At 44.8% G+C, this 25,557-nt stretch overlaps 1 protein-coding gene across 8 annotated transcripts in view; it reads right to left on the bottom strand.

The window, feature by feature from the left end:
• Positions 1-25,132, bottom strand: part of EVI5 (ecotropic viral integration site 5) — a 139,687-nt gene extending 114,555 nt beyond the window's left edge. For 5 of the 8 annotated variants that reach the window (XM_077824787.1, XM_077824781.1, XM_077824785.1 and 2 more), the window contains exons 1-2: positions 24,986-25,116; positions 2,330-2,559 (exon numbers count right to left, since the gene is read on the bottom strand). In XM_077824787.1, coding sequence (XP_077680913.1) covers positions 2,330-2,478 — 149 coding nt within the window. In that variant the 5' untranslated portion in view covers positions 2,479-2,559; positions 24,986-25,116. Of the gene's footprint in view, positions 1-766; positions 828-2,329; positions 2,560-24,985 lie in introns of those variants that run through there. The other 3 variants (XM_077824789.1, XM_077824788.1, XM_077824784.1) reach the window with 2 other exon arrangements.
• Positions 25,133-25,557: the final 425 nt, after the last annotated feature.

The following is a 25,557-nucleotide window of genomic DNA, read 5'->3' as shown; positions in this document are numbered from 1 at the left end:
GACGTAAGTCAAGTAAATTCTGATGTCCCTGTGCTAAAAAGTAGAATCCAACCACCATATTGGTGAGGTTGAGCTGTTAATTTTTTTCAGGAAATTATAAACCTCTGCACAGTATTGACCACGTATGTGCATAAATCTCAGGGCACCGACACATTCAGGTTCTCAGCTAGAACAAACATTTAATTCAGATATTTACATGGTCTTTCCCCTTTTCTGCTCCTATCCATTAGTATTTATAAAAAAAATCTTAAGTATTGTGTAAACAAAGCATGTATCAGAATGAGATTTAATCCATAAAAAGCAACATCTTACAAGTGTGATCTTTGTAGTTTTATTATTTTCAGCTTTTGAACAAAAGGCTTAAAGTAGTAGTGTGTCCCTTTAACTGCAATGGTCCCAGAAGTTTAAATCTGAATTTAACCCCAATTAATGGAAACAGTCTCATTTTCACAAGAAAAACTCAAAGCTGAGATGTACAGAATCACTAGCCAGTTTATTGTATACACATGAAAATGCATTTTTAAACTTCTACAAACCTAACCTACCATGTTCCACTACTAACTTAAAAACTAGAACTGCTTTTCTCAACATGCACCATGCTAAACACAGTCAGACTCCAAATAACGTCAGAGAAAAGAGCTATATGTACTTTTAAAGCACAGAACATTTTAAGATTGCAAAACCTAAGATTTTGACAATCCATGTTTTATTTTTCCTCAGTTTCTAAGAAATTCTACTACATTTCTATTATAATTTGAAACCTTACCTTACTGAATCCATTGCCCTCAGATTTGTAACATGTAGTTTCTTTATATTGTAAGTAGTCACTAAACACAGAACACAAACTAAGATTCATGTAAAACCCTATCAATGATTTACTATTCACAAACAGATCCTTTGGACTGCACCATTCCAGTGCATTTTTTGTGAGGCCTTCAATAAAAAGTAGATAGTTTTGCTAACTCAAGAGGTTAAATTTGGTTGCAGGAAGTTTAAGTTTCCTTGTGTCTCACTTCTCCTTTGGGTTCTTTCACTGTAGCCTAAACTGTTCAATTCACCTATATCCTATCTCTTCAGGTGTAGGCCAGTTTCTCTCTCACACAGACAAGGAAATCTGAATTTAAAGATATCACCAGCAGCAATTTGTCTGGTGAGCAGAAACAAGTATGACTTCCTGGGTTCAGAGTTCAATTCTTTACTTCCAAAGAGCAGTTATAGTTTAAAAAAAAAATGTAGCAGATTCAAAATTTTGTGACGATACACAGCAGCTTTCAAGATAGGTGCATCACCTCTCTCCTTGAAAAAGTGTAATCTTGATGTGAAAAAGCAGGCTTGGTGTGAACTGTTTGAAGGAAGATAAGCAATGGGACTCCTTATTGCCTATTGAGCGTGTCACAACCAATAATGGAGATGTAGTGAAATGTATATAAGCTTCACTATAGCTAAAATGAAAACGGACAGTTTTCAAGAGACAAGGAGAAATACTCCAATCCAACCTGTAAAACCAAGATGCAAGGGTGATAAGATTATTCCATTTATGGAAAGTTTTGAAAGTTGTCTGAAAACTGTTTGCTAAATTAATTTATTCAGACTTTAAATGTCCATGTCTTTACACCAAGTGCTGTTTTATGGAATTAACTAAAAACGTGTTCTTAAAATGTCAACTTTACTGTAACAGAGGGTCTGGATCTCTGATCCTAATTCACAGTTTTTGAGAAAAACTGCTTAGAGAAAGGTTTACCAAAAGGCCTGACTAAAACCAGATAATCAGACAACTAAAGGTTTGAGGTGCTACTGATCACCATTTAAAAGTCTTTGTACCCTAGGTCATTGGGGGCTTTTCCAGAAAAGCCCCCAATGAGCAGAAAAGGATAAAACTAGACTGTTTAGGAGTCAAAGGTCTGCATCCTTTCATATAGGTTTAAAAGCCAGCATTAGTATATCACAAACCAAGGAACAGGTTAGGTGAAAGCATCAGGACTTGAGACTCCCTCTTTAAACTATATCCCTGAATCTCATGGACTCCAGCATCAGCTGTCAGTACAGTTCTAGAAACAATGTTTAATGATTTCTATAAAGCTAGAAAAGGTAACAAATAATGTTTTGGAGGTTCTGAAAGAGCAGATGCTTTTCTAAATCTCAGATTAAGAATATTTAAAATGCACATTCTTTTCCATGCAGCTAGCAGTTTTAAACTGAGTAAAATTTTGGGTTCAGGAAAAACATTACCCCTTTTAATAGGTTCTCTGCTATAATTTTGATAAGTCTATTTTAGTTCTCATTTTACAATTTTAAGAGCAAAATATGAAAACCATGTTTCCCCACTCACCTGTTCTGTTCCTCTAGTTTAGCTAATAATTCTAAATCATCTGGACTCAACCGCGTTGGTGAGGATGGTGATAGTGCTGGAGTAGAAAGAGTGGTAGAAGAGGATGTAGTGTGTAATGAGGCAGATGGACTTGCCACCTGACTGGCCATTTGACTGACAGTATGCGATACAGTGTTCTTCACCCATGAGAGAGTAGAACTCAGCTTTCCTGCAACCTTGTCTGTCGCCACCTGCAAATTACAAAAGGAAAAGGGATGGTAGAGGTTATTTTTGTAGACTGATCAGCAGGCCCACTCAAGCCAGTGGAAAAAGGTATTTAGTGGGATAGCTATATTCTACAAATAAACTGATGCGTTTGTCATGTATTTTGCACCTTCTAAAGAGTGTGACTTAAGGTTATCCTGTTTCCCAGAATTCCCGAAGTTGTTGGAAGCAGCCCAAGAGAAAGGTATGGGATTAAGGTGCTATGTGAGAACAAATATAGAAAGTATGTGACAGATTCACCAAAAGGATATCAAGGAAACTACCCAAATATACCCACAGGACTAGTCTTTTCTGTGTAGTGCCTCTGGATCCAGAGCCGCCTTGTACCTCAGACACATTAGTGAGATCCTCTTAATATCTCTTGATAAAAATAGTAGTGCAAAAAATCAAGTAAAGCAGGTAAAATGCCATTGACTTTACCTGTGGACTGACATGCACAGGAAGGAATTTATGAGTAAGTACCACAGGTGTTAATTTTTCTCTTGCTCTCTCCAATCTCAAAGAGGGACTGGGCTGGAAGTTTGGCTAAAAGTCAACAAGAACCACAGCTAAAAACCAAAGATAAATGATTCTGAGATCTCTAACAGTGGGGAATGAAGTAGTCATTTTGAAATGAATCTAGATACTAGAATACAACACAAGTCTACTCCCACAAGTGGGTTAGGGAAGGACTACTTGGGAAAACCCTGAGCTATACTTCTCAGTAAAAAGCAAAAGGAGACTGATCAAAAAAAAAAAATTATTTAAGGCCTAATCCAAGAACTTCCACTGAAGGAATGCAAAAGGCTTAGGTTATTTTCCTCAGTGGCCCACTTCCTCAGCCACAGAATATCTAGACTACTGGCAAGCCTAACCCTTATCCAAGTTGTCCACCAGAAGAAAACTTTGGCCACAGCTGAAAATGCAAAAGAAAGATGGCTGGCACAAGTCAAGGAGGAGAATAGTAGACTGAAGAAGAAATTTTCCTTGAAGTCACACTGCCGAAAACTACCTATCTGAGGTATGTAGAATTCCTCACACTGCCAGGTTGACATGAAAAAATCCTATGAAATACAGCTTACCCAATAATACCAGCTTCTAGCAAATACATCAAACAATTAGAACCACAAGGAAAGTGTTCCATCCCCCTCTCTGAGATCTTCCATTCAAGTGTAATTTAAACAGACAACTTCCATTTCATCTGTTGGATGACAAACAGCCACATGTTTTAAGGCAGGTTTCAGATTTTCAGGTTTAGCAGTAGCTGATAGACAGCCCTTCCTCAGGGGCTGGGGAGGGTGAACTGGAAAACTGTACAATTTCATAAACCATGTTCCTTTTACCAAGTACCACATTTCAAACCAATACAGACAATGAGTTGTGCAACGGGGAGGTTTCTTACAATTTGAAAAAAGCCTGATCAAAAGCAAAGATAGCTTAATTCACTTTGGAAGCAAAACCAAATTAAGGCTACTTTAATTCTGAATGACAGCATCCATACAGGGATTTAATGAAGTTTAACTAATCCACTTGAATTCACGTCTTTAGTTAATTCAGATAAATTTTCCGGAGTGTCTCCATATAGACAAGCCCTCTTGTCTACATAGGCATTGTAATTCTGTGCATTCGTGCGCTCAAAGTCACATCCTTTGCAATTTAACTGTTGTACATGGTTTAGCATGTTCGGTCTTTAATAAAACGAAGTTAAGTAACATACTGTACCTTGTGTTTGTTCTACCATCTTTCCCCCTCTTCACTGTAATGGATCATTGTGTCTTTGCCCAGACAGTTGTCAGTGTTTCTTCTTTTCCTTCTCTTCCCTACTTCCTTATATTTCTCATCTACATGGTGTTCCACGACTCCCAAAAGATCTCATTTGCCCCACACTTCCGTTTGCTCACTTTTCCTATCAGCCTTTCCTTCATTCCCTGAACCACTTCAATACTGTACTAGACATCCAGAATCCATAGGACTAAACCTATTAAGTAAAGAGTGATCCAGAAGATTGGGTCCTCCAATGTTAGGAGCAACATCTGGTGAAAAAGAAACCTCTGCTCAAGTTATGGGAAAGGTGAGGGGTAAAAATTCTTACAAGGGAATCCCCATCTCCCCCACCTCCCAGTGTAGCGCTGTAGGGAGCCAGGGTGGCTCCCCTCTGAACCAGAGGGTAAAGAGCCACCCTTTCAGCCTGAGTGGGTGGGGCCAGGCCAAGCTTCCACCAATCCCTGGAAGGGAAAGGGTGGGACAGGAAGTACAAAGGGCGGGGCCCTCTGCCCAGTGAAGAGAGCACCAGGGAGGGAGATGGACACAGGCTGCTCCCTCACGATCCTGCTGCTGATCCAGGCGAAGCCCTAGGCAAGGAGGAGCCTGACCGGGAGGACGGCCTGTGGCAACCAGGGCTGCCAGCCGCCAAATACCCAGAGGACCTGGAGGGGCCTGACTGCAGCCCAGGCCAGCGTGAGTCTGATACCGAGAGGGAGGGACCGGAGCGGCCCACAGCGGAATGCCCGGACGAGAGGGAGGGACCGGAGCGGCCCGCCTGAGAGACTGGGTAGGAAGTAGCCCAGGGGCCGAACTACACTGTGGGGTGGGTGTTTGGTCAGCAGGTGCGGACGGCCCTGGGCCGGCGCTCCCCTGCCTGAGGGGCGCGCGCTACCGACTCCGGCCGGCGGCGCTCCCCTGCCTGAGGGGCGCGCGCTACCGACTCCGGCCGGCGGCGCTCCCCTGCCTGAGGGGCGCGCGCTACCGACTCCGGCCGGCGGCGCTCCCCTGCCTGAGGGGCGCGCGCTACCGACTCCGGCCGGCGGCGCTCCCCTGCCTGAGGGGCGCGCGCTACCGACTCCGGCCGGCGGCGCTCCCCTGCCTGAGGGGCGCGCGCTACCGACTCCGGCCGGCGGCGCTCCCCTGCCTGAGGGGCGCGCGCTACCGACTCCGGCCGGCGGCGCTCCCCTGCCTGAGGGGCGCGCGCTACCGACTCCGGCCGGCGGCGCTCCCCTGCCTGAGGGGCGCGCGCTACCGACTCCGGCCGGCGGCGCTCCCCTGCCTGAGGGGCGCGCGCTACCGACTCCGGCCGGCGGCGCTCCCCTGCCTGAGGGGCGCGCGCTACCGACTCCGGCCGGCGGCGCTCCCCTGCCTGAGGGGCGCGCGCTACCGACTCCGGCCGGCGGCGCTCCCCTGCCTGAGGGGCGCGCGCTACCGACTCCGGCCGGCGGCGCTCCCCTGCCTGAGGGGCGCGCGCTACCGACTCCGGCCGGCGGCGCTCCCCTGCCTGAGGGGCGCGCGCTACCGACTCCGGCCGGCGGCGCTCCCCTGCCTGAGGGGCGCGCGCTACCGACTCCGGCCGGCGCACCTTCCCCGCTAATTCCCCAATGCCCGGAAGGTGTGGCTGAGGCCTGCCACGGGGACCATAGCTCTCCATCGCCCCTATGGGCTTGGAGGACCGACTGACACCTGTCACAAGCACCTTCTGGCAGCTCTGCTACACAACACCATACCCAAGGTCTTTTGTTCCTGGGCTCACTTTTGCTGCAGCCTGGGGAAAAAACAGAGTGAAACGGACTTGCTTGTTAGTCTCGATGGATTACTGCCCATAAGGTCCTAGCAGCAGCTGTGAAAATCGACAAGACTGGTAAATTCTCACTTTGCTGCCCAGCTTTCCCCAAGCTGCAACAAAGGCACTAGCAGTTTGTCTTCAGGCTCTGGAAGGCAACACTGCATTGACTACACTCTTATAATTGAGCCATAAGGCATATAAATGTAATTTAATGAAAACTTCTATTATGCAGATGCTGATGGAACTTGACTGGGAAAGATTTTACTTGCCCTTTTCTTAGGTATAAAGACTGGTTAGAGAGGACTTGGTAAGGGAAGCCTAATAACACCTATGCTTGAAGCGTGGAGATATCCTTTACTAGAGAAGCATGAATCTCCATCAAAAGAGGATTAGAAGAAAGTCCTTCAGTCTCATCTTTGGATACTGAGGCAAGCAGGGAGACAGACCAGTACTGCAGTCACATTGACTAGTAAGTTCACCAGGAGTTTTTGTATGCAAGACTCTTCCTCCCTGCTGATGCTCCAAATCCAGGTCATTTCAGGGGACAATGAGGGTAATAAAGATTAAATGGGGATGTTGCAGTCTCATTGCAGTGAGTGAGCTACAAGAGTAAGCAAGTGTGCCAAATGCTTGTCTCAGCTGGTAACTTTTGCCTATAAATTTAAATTACAACCATTCCAAGTTGGTAGAGCTCCATGTCAGAACTTTAAATTTAATGTTATTTTTCTACATTTATCTCCCATCTGTAAGACTCAAGATTTCTAAAATTATTGGTCAGAAGTTTGACCCTATAATTCTTTATCAAAAAGCAAATTAACAAAGGGAAGGATCAACTTGTAGTTAAGAACAGGAAGACCAGAGTGGGTTCTATACTTGAAGTGTGACCATGGGCAAGTTATTTAACCTCGGAGTTTCAATTTCCCCGTTTTTACAGACATGCATGTACTCTGGAATATCAAATTGGAGGCTTTATATAGCTGCAAAGCATATTTGCAGTTATGCAATAAATCTAAACAAGTTAAGCATCTGAATTTTCACATAGCAGAACACACATACAGCCAGTCTTACAGTGTTTCTCAAATGTGGCCACAAGGGGCTTTTCTTGCAGCCACAGCCTCCTGGGCTGTGATTGGAGCGGGGACGGGGGGGCGTGGAAAGAGAAGCAGTGGCCCCTCTACCCCAGTGGCCACCAGTGGGGGTTGGGCCCTGCCCCCCCTCTGGGGGCACAAATGCTAGAGGTGCAGGCAGCTGGTGAATTCTCTAATTTCCTGGAGCGGGGCAGGCAGCTTCAGCCACAGGGCTTCAGGCTCCATCCACACAGTAGCGGGCTCTTGTCCCAGGCTCATCGCCCACACCATTGTCCCTGGGCCCTGTGACCTCCCTGCCCACCTCCCCAGGGCTTAGTTTGTCCCAGGGCTTGCTGCGGTTGAGTAAGTCTGCTGCTGTGAAACAGCAGCAGACTTACTCTCTAGCAAGGTTTTTTTTAAAAAGCAACCAAAAAAGCAGACCACCGCCACCACAACAAAAGACAAGAACATGCAAAGCACTTATTTGTGTTTCTATTCTGTTGAGGTCCTGTCAAGTTTATTACTGAGTCTGAAAAAACCCTACATAAATAAATTACAATGATTTGGACATGTATACACATATTTACTTGTTTTTCCTAAAGTTAATTAAGTGTTTTAGCAAAAATTATCAGCATGGCCACCAAAAAATTTGTTGAGAACCCTAGAACACCAGTATAATTATCTTCGTATTTAGAGTAATTTTAAACATTTATGCCAAGTTTGGTATCTGTAAACATACCTCAAACCAATTTATTTAAATCAGAAAAGTCTATTACGGCCATGAAAAAAATTTAGTTTAAAAAAAAAAAAGCAGTGTAGTTACACTATGGAGTCCACCCACAAAAGCAAAGCTGGCCACATTTCAGTGCGGCTCTAGGCACTCAAAGTTACCCCTAAAGAAAAAAGTGATTCAAGCTTTAATATTGCTGTCCTAGTTAGGACAATGTTAGATCATTACAAATTTCTAAGATTAACAGAGCCAAAACATCTTATGCTGTTCTTTTTATCTTAAGCTGTGTTACCTAATGAGAAAGTTGTGCTAACAAGTTATTTCAATAAACATCCTTAGGTATCATTGAAGAGCTCCACTTTGTCTTAATCTGGAAAAGGAAAAAGCAAACTGAATTAGTTAGGAACACCACCATAATTCTCTGATCAACCCAATGCTCCCTGTTAAACCTATAAAAATTTGAGTGCATTCAAGTTTATTGGGATTTCCGTTAACTTAGTTCTAAAAGCCAAGGAGTTTAATTTAAAAATATGTTTGAAGCGACTATATTGTTCCAGGCAATGGTTCATTAGTGGTCCACACGGCACTTGTCAGTCAGTCATATGGTGATGAGGAATCATATTAACAGCTGCAAATACAATATTCCATGTAAGTAATTCCTCTAATGTTCACAGCAGTGTGAAGCGATCATGAATAAAAGGGTAGATGTTCCATGAGATGTGGTCCACATAAAGAAGTTCGGGAACCTCCAGTTTGAGGAATTGGTAATTCCATATGGAGCCATTCCCTACTGAAGTTCCTCAAATCCAGCCCAGCTCAAGTCAGTTGTTACTATCAGACTACAGTTAAGTAGCCTACATGGAACAAACAAGCATTTTCAGTCCAGTCTGAACCATCCACGTTACAAAAGCTGCAGTCATAACTGACACAAATTAGCACCTGAGCCTCAAGAAAGGTCAAAATTGCAAGGTAGAATGTCTGAGCCAACCTACTTCCCCCCAGAGGTGCATCACCCAAGCAAACAGTACAGCACACGGACAGGACACTATGGAGAAGCCTACTCTGACTTGGAGGCTTCTGCATTGTATCTCTGTGGATGTGACTTCATTCTCCAAAGATGTCGGCCCCACATCTATAATAAGGGCTAAATTCTAGTTTAGAAGTATCCGCAAAAAGAAAAGGAGTACTTGTGGCACCTTAGAGACTAACCAATTGTTTAAATTTGTGCTTGATAGTAATAGTCACTAATTCTGAATTGCTTTTGGACACAAACATGTAAAATTCAGTGTTCATTCACAGTCTTTAATTCTACCAAAATGTAAAGAAATACAAGTTACTTACAGTTAAACTGAGGGGGAAAAAGTTGCTAAAGTAAAATGCAAAGCTGCCTTGCCATCTTCCCCTTTCAATTAGACTTCAAACTGCAAGAAAAGCGAATTACAATTTCTTCTGAACTACAACGTTACTATTAAGTGATCCAGTAAATTCAGTGCTTTCACAGCAGGTTAAAGTGCATGTCTAAAAATTCCAAAGTTACTTCCTGTCAGTTTTACTTGCTTTGTCAGTCAAACACTACATTAAAAGCTTTTAGATTCCAGCCACAGGAATTCTGTCTAGCCCAAAAACATGAAATCAAGTCAACATGCTAGGACTTATGAACTTCATTTTGTTGTCAGTTGGGCTAATATTAAAGGGAATCTTACATGTAAACAGTGATCTACTGAATGATCATATTTCATTGCAAAGTTCACTAGCTGCAGAAATTGCTGAACCCAAGAGTACAGTCTAGTGGCTAGAGAATTGAACTGAAAAACTGAAGACCCACATTCAATGCTCAACTCTTACTGCAGCTTTGGACAAGTCACTTAATTTCAATGTGCCTCACTTTAAAATGAGGATAATGTTTACCCAGCTTTTGTAAGACACAGAGATCCTGATATGAAAGGTGAAGTGCAACAAAACTCTTACAGAACACACAAAACTAGGCAAACCAGTTTATGAAAACAGCATAATGTAGCCCCATGATTTTTCCAGATTACCTTTTTTACAATCTTCACATGCATTCTGCAGCAATTAAATACCTAGTATCTTAAGGCTCTCATGTATAAATAAATGGTATCATTCCAGAAATTGATTTATTACTTTATGATGTCTAGTAACAAGACTTGCAAAGAACATTACTAGCAAAATATACAAATTAGAAAACATTGATGCTCAAAGCATATTAGAATTGGCAGCATAGAATTAAAATTTGATTTTAATTTCAGATTCATTTTCACAAGGATATTATTGTACTTGTCTACATCAATGACAGCTTTACCTATTTGGACCCTAGAGGCTCCACCTAGCGAGGCAGAGTTAAACTGCATTCTCTTAATGCTTTATAACTTGAATCAACACCACACACAAATAGTTGAATTCATTCTCTGAACTTTAAAGCTGGACCCTCTTGTAGGGCTTTGTTAGCACTAATTTTAGGTCCCTATTTATGCTTACAAAACCAAAATAGCTAATGGAATTGTAAGAGTCTTCTGCACTTTTATCATGTTTCCATTTTCCCTTTTCTTCTGTGCTTTTATGTATTTATCTTATGTTATAGCTTATTCTGTAAATGGAAACATATTCAAGGAAGGTTTTTACTGCTTACTGTTTTGCCATTTCACCTCAATGAAAACTCATTAAAGAATGTAATCTGTAAGAAAACCATTTAATAACAAAATCAAGACCTTATATATAGTTTTTCATATCTGTAGCAAAACATGAGAACAAGAATAATGATAGCATGGATCTGAACTTAAAATATTGCTTTCCCCTAAGGAAGAAACAAACTAGCCAGCCCTGGAGACATGGTAAAAATGGTTTCAAGTGATCTTAGCCCAGTATGGAAATGGGTATCTGTCACAACCCACATCACACTGCCAAAGCTGTGCTTACTAACTCAGGACTTAGAAATCATGCAGAAGGAACAGGCAGAGCGTAAATAAGCGTGCTAAGTGCCTGCCAGATAATGGCTAGCTCACACAGTGTGGTGAGTTTTCATTCTGTAAAATGTAACATGATCAGCAACAAGAAATGAGATTAAAAAGAGAAAAATCAACAAACGTTCTTTTGTGAAAGCAGGACTCCAAGAAAAGGCATATATGCCTGGCATTTTTGTAAGTCCTAGAGAGGATGAGTGGAACTGCCTCACTCGTCCTATCTTTTTTGTAGGAAAAATGGTCTGAAGAGGAAAGTGGTTCCTTCATATATACCCTACTGCTGCCCCTCCAGGGAAACTCATTAATAGGCTCATTCACCTGCACATCTACCAATGTGATATATGCCATCATGTACCAGCAATGCCCCTCTGTCATGTACATTGGTCAAACTGGACAGTCTCTACGTAAAAGAATAAATGGACACAAATCAGACGTCAAGAATTATATCATTCAAAAACCAGTTGGAGAACACTTCAATCCCTCTGGTCACTCGATTACAGACCTAAAAATGGCAATTCTTCAACAAAAAAACTTCAAAAACAGACTCCAAGAGACTGCTGAATTGGAATTAATTTGCAAACTGGATACAATTAACTTAGGCTTGAATAGAGACTGGGAACGGATGGGTCATTACACAAAGTAAAACTATTTCCCCATGTTTATCCCCCACCTCCCCACCCCCCACTGTTCCTCAGACGTTCTTGTCAACTGCTGGAAATACCCCACCTTGATTATCACTACAAAAAGCTCCCCCCCCCGGCTCCTCCCCCCGGCTCTCCTGCTGGTAATAGCTCACCTTAAGTGACCACTCTGGTTACAGTGTGTATGGTAACACCCATTGTTTCATGTTCTCTATGTATATAAATCTCCCCACTGTATTTTCCACTGAATGCATCCGATGCAGTGAGCTGTAGCTCACGAAAGCTTATGCTCAAATAAATTTGTTAGTCTCTAAGGTGCCACAAGAACTCCTTTTCTCTTTGCAAATACAAACTAACACGGCTGCTACTCTGAAACCTGTCATTAATAGGCCTGTGGCCCATGTACGGTATGGGTGTATGCTGCAGATTAATTCTACATTTTCCTTCAGTCATATTTCAAAAACTATAGCCAATATATTATTCTCATCTTTTCTCTTCCTTCTCACCTGCCCTTCTTTGGACCTCCCAGTCTGACGTTATATCCCTGGATGGCAAAGGAGCCAAAATGGGAGTCCAATGCAGAATGAATGCAGGAAACAAGAATTGCCCACTCTCCAAGTAATCCATCTATGTAGGTTCTTATATTGGGACTTCTGCTATTTATCTGAGCACCTAAGGTTTGAGCTTATCCTCTATCTACTCCTGGGAGAATTCTGCGCCACTGCGCTTGTGCAGAATTCATGTCCCCTGCAGATTTCTTTGCTTCCCAGAAGAAAAATTACTTTGATAGGGAAGCTGCAAGAGAACCACTTCCTAGCTGCTCAGGTACATTGTTTCAGGTACCCGGAGCAGCCAGTGGAGAGGTAAATCACTGCAGGGCTGGGGACACCATAGGCAGTGGCTCCTACCCTGACCCAGGATCAGCTGCTAATTTTGGCTGGGCTGAAGGGAAAGGAGGGGACTTCCTCTTCTCCTGCAAGGAATGGCTGAGGCTGTGTCAGACCCAGTCCCAGAAATCTCCCACAGCTGCAGGAAGCTCACCATCCTCCCCTGCTTCCTGACCCCATCACTCCTCAACTGCAGGTGGAAGAGGTCACTGTATAGAGAGTTGCTTCCCCATCCACCCAACTCCCATACCCAGATGCCCCCTGCCAAGCCTCACCCCATACACCCAGAACCTCCCAGTCCTCCATACCTGAACCCCAATCCACTGAACCTCAACCCCTATATCTAGATCTGCCCTGCACCCAGACCCTCTTCTTCCAGATCCCCACCCCTGCACCCAGACCACCCCCCACTGAGCTCCCTGCACTCAAACCCCCACACTGACTAGGCCCACCCCACTGCATCACTCTGAGCCCCCACATCCAGACCCCCACACCACTGACCCCCAACTAGTTGAACCCAGACCTCCAGCCCACCAAGCCCCACTCCCCAGCACCCAGATCCCCCTGCTGAGACCCCACACCCAGACACCTCCGCTGAGCCCCAATCACCTTCACCTGGAAGCCCAGTTGCACGGACAATGGGACTCTGCAGGGAACTCCCCCCCACCCCCCCACAAGCCTCTGTGCATCCAGATCCCTCTACACGTAGAACCCCCACTGAGCTGCCTGCACCCAGATTGTCCCACACAGAATCCTCTCACCCCACACCTGGATCCCTCCATACTGAGCCCCTCCACACTTGGATCCTGCCTGCCCCACACCTAGTACACCTGGCACAGAGGGGCAGAGCTCCAGATTTTTCTGGGGCAGGCCCAGGCCTTGTGCTGTGTCAGGGTCGGGTGCAGCCTCACCACCGAGTCTGTGACCCGGGGTGGTGGGTAGAGATGCTGCAGGGTGATCTTCCACTTTTGTGCAGCCAGTGGCCTGTGCTCCCCACTGTCATGCTGGAGCTTCTGCATTTATTTATTGACCAATAAAAACTTGCAGAATTTATAATTTTTTGGCAAAGATTTTTTTAACTTTTTTGGAGAACATCCTCAGGAGATCTTAGAGATCAACCAAGCCCTAGAGAACTGAAGTGTGGCTTAGAGGAAGTGTTGGGGTTCTTGAAGTAAAAGACCAGAACTAAAGCTCCAACGCTGGAAGGGAAGTATTGGCTAAGCTACCTATCAACAGGAAAGAAGTCTGAGCTTTGCTGGACTGTATCACTCAGTAGGAGATAGGCACCTTAGTTCTGAAATTCCTGCAGCTTGCTCTGGAGAAGCTTGTTAGCAAGACTCCAAGGGAAAGTGTCCCTAAAAAGAGTCACAAAGCCTGTATACTAACTTGAGTCAAATGCTGGGAATTTGTGACCTGAAGAAGATCTCTGTGTAAGCTCAAAAGCTCATCTTTCACCAACAGAAGATGGTCTAATGAAAGATACTACGTCACCACCCTTGTCTCAGGAATGTGCCTGTCAGGTTAAGCTGCTAAAGCACATAAGCTCACTTATATAACCTGTCATGATGTGACTTTATTGTTGGATTTGAGCCTCATTTTATGTGTAATATTGAGAGGGAAGATTTGCTGAATACCATGAAGCAGCAGGAGATGGCGATTTGAGGTCTTACCCAAATTGGAGGAATGTATGTTGTTAAGGTGGGTAAAAACAAGGTGTTCAGAAGCTCTCCTACAGAGTGCTATGAATCCCCTACTTTCACGAGCAAAACTCTTTCAAAAAGCGTGAGCAGCTCCTGCCAAGCCCTGCAAGATCTCCAAAGGCATAAGTACCGAGATGCAGGTAGTAGGGCACATATGGGAATAGTGAGGTCCTAATTTAAGCTTGAGAAAAGATTCAAACTGATTTACCACATGACATTCTCATAAGCAAATGAGGGAAATGTGGTGTAGATGAAGTTACTATAAGGCGCATGCACAACTGGTTTAAAAACAGTACTCCAAGGGTATGTCTACACTACGAAAGTAGGTCAGGTCAATAGTATAGAAGTCAATTTTTAGAAATCTATTTTATACAGTCGATTGCGTATGTCCACACTAAGCACATTAGTTGGCAGAGCGCATCCTCACTACCATGGCTAGCATCAACTTATGGTGTACTGTGTGTAGCTATCCCACAGTTCCCGCAGTCTCCGCCGCTCACTGGAATTCTGGGTTAAGGTCCCAATGCCTGATGGGACAAAAACATTGTCACGGGTGGTTTTTGGTACATGTCGACAGTCGCCCCTCCCTCTGTGAAAGCAATGGCAGACAATCGTTTTGCACCTTTTTTCCCCGCGCAGATGCCATACCACGGCAAGCATGCAGCCCGCTCAGCTCAGCTCACTGACACCGCTACTGTTGTGTCCTGGGTGCTGCTGGCAGCAGACGGAGTAGTAGGTCTGCTAACCATCATCATCCACCACTTCCGCTGCAAGTGCAGAATGGTGGTAGAATGTGCATTTGGACTTTTAAAAGCGCGCTGGCGCAGTTTACTGACTCGCTTAGACCTCAGCGAAACCAATATTCCCATTGTTATTGCTGCTTGCTGTGCGCTCCACAATACCTGTGAGAGTAAGGGGGGGGACGTTTATGGCAGGGTGGGAGGTTGAGGCAAATCGCCTGCCACTGGTTACGCGCAGCCAGACACCAGGGCGATTAGGAGAGCACAGTAGGGCATGCTGCGCATCAGAGAAGCTTTGAAAAACCAGTTTCATGATTTGGCCCAGATGCCCAAGAACGTGGGGGGGCCCTCCAGGCACCCAATCACCCCACCCCAGAGGGCTGCCCAAGCAACAGAAGGCTGGCATTCAATAAGTTTTGAAGTGCAGTGTGGCCTTGTCCTTCCCTCCTCCACCACCCCACCCGGTACTTCCCTCCTCCCCTACCCCTCCCAGGCTACCTTGCGAGTTTTCCCCCTATTAATGTAATGAATTAATAAAGAATGCATGATTTTGAAACAATGACTTTATTGCCTCTGAAAGCAGTGATCGAAGAGGGGAGGTCAGTTGACTTACAGGGAAGTAGAGTCAACCAAGTGGGCGGGTTTCCATCAAGGAGAAACAAACAGAACTGTCATACCATAGCCTGTCCAGTCTTGAAACCGGTTTTCAAAGCTTCTCTGATGTGCAGAGCGCCCAGCTGTTCTCTCCTAATCGCCTGGTGTCTGGCTGTGCATAATCAGCCACCAGGCTATTTGTCTCAACCTCCCACCCCACCATAAATGTCTCCCCCTTACTCTCACAGATATTCTGAAGCGCACAGCAAGCAGCAACAACAATGGAAATATTGGTTTCACTGAGGTCTAATCTAGTCAGTAAACTGCGCCAGCAAACTTTTAAACATCCAAATGCACATTCTACCACCATTCTGCACTTGCTTAGCCTATAGTTGAACAGCTCCTTACTACTGTCCAGGGTGCCTGTGTATGGCTTCATGAGCCATGGCATTAAGGGGTAGACTGGGTCCCCAAGGATAACTATTGGCATTTCAACATCCCCAACGGTAGTTTTCTGGTCTGGGAAGTAAGTTCCTTCCTGCAGCTGTTCAAACAGACATGAGTTCCTGAAGATGTGAGCATCATGCACCTTTCCTGGCCATCCCACATTGATGTCGGTGAAACATCCCTTGTGATCCACCAGTGCTTACAGCACCATTGAAAAGTACGCTTTGTGGTTTATGTACTGGCTGCCAAGGTGGTCCGGTCCCAAGATAAGGATATGAGTTCCATCTATCACCCCACCACAGTTAGGGAACCCCATTGCAGCAAAGCCACTCACTATGACCTGCACATTTCCCAGAGTCACTACCCTTGATAGCAGCAGCTCAGTGATTGCGTTGGCTACTTGGATCACAGCAGCTCTCCATTTTTTAGTGTAACTGTCTAGTTGACCACGCCAGTGACGTGCTGCAGACATGCTCCTGCCTGGAACGCCCAGGAGGGATTGAATCTCCTGGGTCTGGGGGGAGAAAAGGCTGTACAGGCACAGTTTCAATCCTGCCACGGACATGGCAGCTACAAGCAGATTGCCAATGCAGGAGAAGGGCTACAACAGGGACCAGCAGCAGTGCTGTGTGAAAGCCAAGGAGCTGCAGCAGGCATAACAGAAGTCCCCACAGTAGATTTCCCCACTCCAAATTGATTCCCGACTGACCGGTAGCTGTCTGGCATTGCAAGCTTCCAGAGCACTATTGCCACTTGCTTCTCAACTGCAAGGACTGCTCTCATCTTGGTATTCTTGCGCTTCAGGGCAGGGGAAAGCAAGTCACAAAGTCCCATGAAAATGCCCTTACGCATGTGAAAGTTTCACAGCCACGGGGAATCATCCCAGACCTGCAACACTATGCGGTCCCACCAGTCTGTACTTGTTTCCAGGGCCCAGAATCAGCATTCCACGGCATGAACCTGCCCCATTACCACCATGATGTCCAAATTGCCAGGGCCCGTTCTTTGAGAGAAGTCTGTGTCCATGTCCTCATCACTATCATGATCGTGCTGTCGTCACCTCCTTGCCTGCTTTTGCAGGTTCTGCACATACTGCAGGATAATGTGTGAGGTGTTTGCAATACTCACAACAGCAGCAGTGATCTGAGCGGGCTCCATGCTTGTGTGCTATGGCATCTGCAGGAGAGCAGAGTTGCAGCAGAAGCAGTGGATGACAACGGATGCCACAGATATTTATACAGAACAACGAGAGGACCTGCGAGGTGGATTCATGGCACCAGGAGAGCAGAGTTGCAGCGGAAGCGGTGTAGGACGATGGTTAGCACCACGCACATTTCCCAAGGAAGAACACAAGTACCTGGGAGCACATGACGGACAACATGGAGAAATTTGCTATTGAGACAAAAGCGGCAGAGCAAAGTTGCAGGGGAAGCGGTGGATGACTACAATGGTTAGCAGTCCTGCTGCACCGTCTGCTGACAGCAGTATGGTGTCTGCATGGAAAAAAGGTGCAAAACGATTGTCTGCCATTGCTTTCATGGAGGGAGGGGTGACTGACAACATGTACCCAAAACCACCCGCGACAATGTCTTTGCCCCTTCAGGCATTGGGAGCTCAACCCAGAATTCCAATGGGCAACGGAGACTGTGGGAACTGTGGATAGCTATCCACAGTACAACGCACCGAAAGTCGATGCTAGCCACGGGACTATGGATGCACTCCACCGACTTAAAGCACTTAGCGGGGACATATGCAATCGACTGTATAAAATCGATTTTTAAAACTCTACTTCTAAAAGATTGACCTAATTTCGTAGTGTAGATATACCCCAAGACTTAATCTGCATATCACAATCCATAGGCTGAAATCAAAACTCTTACTACCCTACTGCTAAAGTGTGTATGTTTTGCTTCAAAAGTAGAGTGAATTCTACTACCTATCTAGAGGAAAGCCAACAGTTTATTCACCAAGAGCAGCGCCGATTTAAAATATAGGTTATGCGTCAGTAGCCTGACCACAGTGCAGGCTGACGTACATTCAGACCTTAGGTCGTTTTGTAATGCACTATAATTTAAAATGTACCTACTAATACATTTACAATATTCATGACCTACCTCCACAAGCATTTTCAGTACAACTATTAGGAGAAAATGCCTGCTTTGAGGTTAATACAACACCTGTGTTGCTGTATGAAAATCTTACTCTGGTCCCACTGAAGTCCATGACCAAGTTCCCAAACACTTCAAATAGGAGCAGAGCACCTAATGAAGGAAATTAATGTTTTGGCCATTTGATTAAGTGAACAATGAAGATTGTTTTTAAATGAAGCCACAGAGGCCTACTCATATTCCAACACTGAAATGTCATTCATTTTTATAAGAGTCATTTGGCCAGTGAATTTTTTGTACTCATTTTGGAAGAAGAATTTATTCCATCTATTCTAGGAACCCACAAAAAGAGTCATTAGTGGAGAATAGCAAGAAAGATCTCAGGGAGACAGTAAAGCTGATTTATGATATTTTTGGTGTAGACCTGCCTTTTTAAAAAGTTACTTAAACAAAGCCCCAATATCCAGGCCACACAGCCTATAAATTCTCGAATACAAAACTCAATTTGCATAATCTATAGGAGACTACCTTTAAAAAATTTTTAAAAACCTGCTACGTCTTATTTGTCTTCCAGAGCTAAAAAAGGATCATGGATTCCCACATTCTTAAAACTAAAGTAACATGAGGAAGAACATTAGAACTAATTTTTTTTTAAGTCAAATTCACAAAATTCAAAATTAAAGTCACTTAATTCTGGATTTCCATTCCTCAGAGTACTCTTATTCAAGTCCCCTCATAGCCCCATCATTCTCTATATATCCTCCAGGGAAGGTAGATGTCTTTAACAAGCATCACAACTTGAACACGCATTAAATGCAATATGTTTTACAAAAACAAAGATCATATTAAGCTACTTCTGCCATGCCATCTTACCAAATAAATTCAAGAGCCTTTCCACAACCTGAGACAATAGCAATCCATTTTTAGAAGACTTATCCCTATACACTGAAGAAAAATTATGCCGCAAATATAATTACTTTCAGCTGGTATTTATGCTATGCTATTTTATAACACTTAGAATAACTGATCAAACATCTATTAGGACATTGCCAAATGAGTATCAAATTATCACCCTGATTCACACACTGCCATCAGACATTGTCCAGTAGGCCATATTTAAAATATTCAGGAGTTTTAAAAATGTATATGAATTTAAACTCTGGTAATTTCATTTTAGAATCACTAGCAGATCTTGTGGTAGAGTCCATTGTATTTAACCATCATCCAAATACTTCCATTCACTTTTCTGAAAAAGTTTTAACTGTGCAAATAAGATACAGGCAACAAAAAGATTAGATGAGAAAAATGCAGGTTTTAATAAGAAAAGTGATCAGAAATGGCTCACGTGCACTGGGCAAGCAGAAATGTTCACAACTTATGTGATGTCTTGATTGTTTTCCAAATTAAAACCAGTTTGCACAGATTGGGAACTATTACATAGATTAAATAACTTCACTGGAATCAGCCTGTGGCAGAGCCAGAAACAGTATGCAGAATGGAATTGACTCCTAGTCTGATGCCTTAACCACAAAAGTATACCCAGAGCTCCAGTGGAAAGGACTATCACAAGAGATCACACAAACTGGTTAGATTTTAAAGAGGAACGAATAGTCAACATTTGCAGCTATGCAAACCAAAACAATACAAGGGTATTCAAACCTCATTAGGAGCATAACATGATCAGCTGCAAGCACCAGGAAGAAACACCCCCCTTTTATATGGAGGCTAGGCACAAGAAGATAGGCACTTCATAAGATCCCGTCTGAAATATCAGGTAAAGGCCACTGCTAGATAAAGAACCTCTGTGTGAGCAAACTGTCTGTTCCAGTATAGTATTGGTTAAGTTTTCCTGGATGAAGCGTCAAAACCTCTTCAGTATTTAGGCAGTTTATACAAGCTGGACATCCAAGTAACATCATGGCTCAAACACATTGACAGAATATTTTACAGTGAGGCTGCAACTTACATGAGAGCAGGTTTAGACAGGAGGAAAAAAACTTCCTCAATATCAATTTGACACTGGAACCAATGCTGAGAGCAGCCACTGAAACATCAAGAAAAACGTTTTAAAAGATATTAGGTAACAGTTATACAAGGAATTACCTGTGCTAGACATTGGACTTCACCTAAAATATCCCTTCTCCCTTCCAGTTGTAGCTTCTGAAAACGAAATACGTATGCATATGAAATACAGTCACCAGACAGCATGGATTTGTCAAGAACAAATCATGTCAAACCAACCTGATAGCTTTCTCTGACAGGGTAACAAGCCTTATGAATAAGGGGGAAGCATAAGATGTGGTATATGATTTTTGGAAGGCTTTTGATACTGTCTCACATGACCTTATAAACAAACTAGGGAAATATAACCTAGATGGAGCTACTATAAGGTGGGTGCATAACTGGTTGGAAAATCGTTTCCAGAGTAGTTATCAGTGGTTCACAGTCCTGCTGGAAGGACATAACAAGTGGGGTCCCACAGGGATCAGTTCTGGGGTCTGGTTCTGTTCAATGTCTTCATCAATGATTTAGATAATGGCAGAGAGAGTACACTATTAAGTTTTCAGATGATACCAAGCCGGGAGGGCTTGCAAGTTCTTTGGAGGATAGGATTAAAATTCAAAATGATCTGGGCAAACTGGAGAAACGGTCTGAAGCAAATAGGATGAAATTAAATAAGGACAAATGAAAGTACTCCACTTAGGGGGGAACAATCAGTTGCACACATACAAAATGGGAAATGACTGCCTAGGAATGAGTACTATAGAAAGGGATCTAGGGGTCATAGTGGATCACAAGCTAAATAGGAGTCAACAGTGTAACACGGTTGCATAAAATAGCAAATATTCTAGGATGTATTAGCAGGAGTATTGTAAGCAAGACACGAGAAGTAATTCTTCCGCTCTACTCCACGCTGATTAGGCCTCAACTGGAGTATTGTGTCCAGTTCTGGACGCTACATTTCAGGAAAGATGTGGACAAATTGGAGAAAGTCCAGAGAGCAGCAACAAAAATGATTAAAGGTCTAGAAAACATGACCTATGAGGGAAGATTGAAAAAATTGGGTTTGTTTAGTCTGGAGAAGAGAAGACAGAGGGAACATAACAGTTTTCAAGTACATAAAAGTCTGTTACAAGGAGGAGGAAGAAAAATTGTTCTTAACCTCTGAGGATAGGACAAGAAGCAGTGGGCTTAAATTGCAATTAGGGCGGGTTAGAGTGGACATTAGGAAAAACTTCCTAACTGTCAGAATGGTTAAGCACTGGAATAAATTGCCTAGAGAGGTGGTTCTAGAGAATCTCCATCATTGGGGATTTTTAAGAGCAGGTTAGACAAACACCTGTCAGGGATGGTGTAGCTCAGTGGTCTCCAAAGTGGGGTGCGCAAGACCATATGTGGGGGTGCATGGCAGAAGTAGTGCTGCCGAAGAGGTGCTGCCGGCACGCCGGCGGCAGCTCGGCACTCCCCGCGCCGTCTTCTTGGCGGCGCCTCTTTATTTTTTGGCGATTCCCCAGAGCTGGCCCTGGGGGTGTGCAATTCAAAAAGTTTGAGGACCCCTGGTCTAGATAGTACATGGTCCTGCCTTGAGCGCAGGGGCTGGACTAGATGACCTCTTGAAGTCCCTTCCAGTTCTATGATTCACTCAAGCTTCCCTATACATTGTGCCAATACACTTTAGTCCCAACTTCCGTTACCCCTTCTATCCCATTTAACATTCTTCCAAAAAGACAGCAAGTTTAGCATTATTTTGTCCTGTAGCCAGCATCCACAAGAGCCTATGAGGAAACCATACTAGCTTTCCACCGTCAACTAAATCAACATTTACAAACAAATAAACCTATAAATAGGCAAGAAATGCATTAACTCAGTGTGCCATCTATAAGCCAGTGGGCTACATGTTCTCAGTTTGTGAACAGTAGCCTAACAATTATATTTTTCATTGCTATTTACTTCAGGAAAAGTTAAGATTGTGCTATTAATTTTGGCTATGTTGTACATAAGAGATACTGTTTTACCAGGCCTTCAAGAAGTAGGTGAATTAGAGTGGAATCAAGAGAGATATTTATTATAGGCTATTTCAGTAAGGAGGGGTTATAATTTATTAATTTACGACTTGTTATTCTTAGAGTACATATGCAAGAGCATTTAAAAAAATAAATGAGCATTTTAAGTGTGAAACTTCTAAGAAAAAAATCTCTACATAAAATCTGGAGGACTATTAACAATTAGTAAACTGAAGAAACAAGTACAGAACACCCATTTTACAACTGAAGACTATAAAATGGGAAGAAAGTAGAGAACAAGCAACATGTAATAAAAATTTATTTAAATAAGATTGTTTTGAATTTCTTTAAATCCTGACTTTATATCTCTGCACCAGCAGGACAGAATCTCACTTCCTGGAGAGGGAAGCGTTTCAGGGAAAAATCCCATTGTAGGGGGGTTTCCTCCCAGCTTCATTTTGCTACCAGTCTATTTACAACCATTATTAATTGGATGATGACTGTAAGCAACTGATACTTTGTGTTAAGTGGTAAACATAAGTCACTATTTTTGTCTCTTCTCTATTCCTCTGGACCACAGGCATCTTTCCCCCGTCTCCTCTCTACACTTCCCCCATTTCAACCTTTCAATTTTTCCCACCACTGTCTGCTTCCTGCTCAAACACATTAAGATTTCCAACACCAGGCAGCACAGTCTCATGCCACCTAGTCCCCTGTTCATGCCCCTCTAACTCCACTGGCTCCATCATACCTCCTTCCAGATTCCTCCCCCCCCTACATTTCCCCTAACAACCCATAGTCTTGATCTGTATACATGAAAAACCAATCTGTAAAAGCACAACAAAGGCTGTAACTGCAGAGAGCAGAAAGGGTAAATAAAATATGGCACTTTAAGGGGCACATTCCTTGGCAGAGCATTTCTCTAGCACACCCCAATAGATTAGTGAATGAAATCCCAGGCTCTCTTTATTCTACCCCAAATCTTCTCCTCCCCTTTCCTCCCCCATCTCCCGTCAACAGATATGTCACAAAGAAAAATAGTTAACTTCCAAAGTGGCAGTATATAGTCCTTACATTTCCTCGTTCATTCTTGCTTCATGTTCCTTGGATAAACTCAAGTGGAAAATGTTTGGCCTGTATCTTTCCTTCTCACACCCTATCAACGTTCCACTGGCTCAGTTTAATAATGCTGTTTTAATGAGGTCTATGAACCCCTTCCCGCATCTAACTGAGAGCATCACAGGAGGTATTTATTCCTATTATGGATTTTACCTTCTACATTAGCCTTCCACTCACATACCTTGAGCCATTTTGGAGATAAGAGTCAGAACATCTGAATTTTTGAAGAGTGATCATGTACATGTTCAGAACAACAAGACTTCAAGTGTTTAATCAAGCTTCTTTTGGGGAATAACTATCCCAGGATTTCTTGAAGTATATAAATGTTGGTAAATTGTGGGATTGGAAATTGAGATAATGGCAAATCAGTTTCAAGTTTAACTAGGAAGCAGCTAGGGTGACCAGATAGCAAGGGTGAAAAATCGGGACAGAGGGTGGGAGGTAATTGGCATCTATATAAGACAAAGCCCCAAATATCGGGACTCCCTATAAAATCAGGACATCTGGTCAGAAGCAGCTCCCTCTGTTTCATAATAAAGAAAAGCACGAATTATATGCAACTCAACAAATATGATGACAGAAGTACAAGTTGAAATACAGAAAAAAAAAGTCGCTAAGGACTCTACACTGACAAACCACATTAAGAGACTTCTAAATTTTCAGTTTTTAATCCATATTACATAATGAAAACAGTACAGACCATGTTTGAAGACAAGAATTTATAATGAATGAAATATTTCAAGAACCAAAGAAAAGGTGTGGAAGAGTGAAACTCCCAAACCTTTTTGGTTTAATATGTCAACTCCATTTTATCAAGATAAGTTACACTCTCTAGATAAGACCATCAAGATCACTTTTGAACAAAAGGTGAAAGCTCTTTTTAGGTCACCTCTAAAGAAGGTTGACATTTTCGTGTGGGTGCTATTTTATTGTGAGGCTAGAAGCTAGCCGCTTCCATCTACTTAAATCACCACAATCCACCACCAGCATTTGGATTTAAAGAGCACTAAATCCAAACAAATTGAAACCATACCAGCAGTTACTTCACACCCCAAAACAAGATGAACGTGTAACAGCAGAATATGTTGTGATTATGCCGCAGTGGAACCTCCTCCTTGCATGACTGAAGGAGGCGTCACTGTGATGAAGTCCTGGTGCTATCCTACAGCATCCTTCCCCTTGGGCTCTCTTCAGTGGGGCTGGGACACAGCGTTCACACAGGGTCGGAGCAGGGCTGATATTTCTCGCCGTCAGGAAGGAGGACTCAAGTACCCGATAGATTTTGTAGGAGAATCCAAATCAACCCCAGTAGAGAAACAGCCTCACCGCCACCTCCTCCCCCCAGCCCAGGGAAGCTCCACCGGCTGACTCGGGGGCTGCCCCGCAGCGGGTTCACAGCCTGAAACCGAGACAGCCGCTCCCAGCCCCACACGGGGCAAACCCCAACTCGCCGCAGTAGCCACCGCCGCCCACGTTCCGGAGACGGCAGGGCGAGCAGAGGCTGCTCCTTCGGCGCTCGCAGGGAGGCGGATCTCCTGGCTCCGCAGACTGAGCCGCCGGGAACCTCAGCTCCAGCGCTGGCCGAGGCCAGGGGACAATCCGGCCCGGCCCCCGGGGGGCAGGAAGGGAGAAGCGAGGGGGGCGGCTCGCGGCTGGAAGCCGGAAGGGAGCGCGGAACCGGGGAGGGCAGGTCCCTGTCACTCTTCCCCGGCCCGGCGCCCCCCGGGCTCTCCCCTCGGGGGTCCCCGTAGCCTGCGGAGCGCGCCTAGGCCCGGCGGCTGGGTACGTACCCACCCCGGCCGGCTGTACCCGCTGAGCGGGGCCAGGGTCTCGCCCGCCCCTCACCTTGGAAGCGTTGGCCGCGGGGCCGGAGTGCGAACATCGGCTTCCCGTGCAGCCCGGCCCGCAGCCGCCGCCGCCTCGGAGCTCCTCACCCGGCCTGTCCCGCTGCCTTGCCCCTGAGCTCGCCGCGCCCCTCCGGCCCCAGGCAACCGGGCCACGTCCCTCCAAGAGCCCGGCGCGCAGGCGCACACTCTCCGCCCAGGCCGCCGCCAGGGAGCCACCGGCGGCGGCGGGGACACTTCTCTCCCTCCGCCCCCCCCCCGCGCAGCAGAGCGCTCCCGCCTCCCCAACTCAGAGCAGGGGGCGGGAGCCGAGCCACCCGCCAGGGCCTGGGGTCAGCACCCCCTGCAGGAGAGGGTCGGCTGCCGGGGGGGAGGGGCTGAAAGGGAAAAGGGCCAGGCGTCCCCGAAGGTCAGGAGGATGGAGCCTTACATGGGGGGGGAGTTGGACCCACACAACCAGGAGGAACAAGGGGAGCTGAGACTTGAGATCACTGCACGGCTCCCTTTGAGGAGTCCTCTCAGGGCAGCAGCCACTGCCCCAGCCTCATCTCCCACCCAGGGCCATCCTGTTGG

The sequence above is a fragment of the Eretmochelys imbricata genome, chromosome 8 (genome assembly GCF_965152235.1).
Source record: "Eretmochelys imbricata isolate rEreImb1 chromosome 8, rEreImb1.hap1, whole genome shotgun sequence".
Taxonomy (NCBI): Eukaryota; Metazoa; Chordata; order Testudines; family Cheloniidae; genus Eretmochelys; species Eretmochelys imbricata.
The sequence above is the reverse complement of the archived record's forward strand: the minus strand, read 5'-3'. Positions and strand labels throughout refer to the sequence as shown.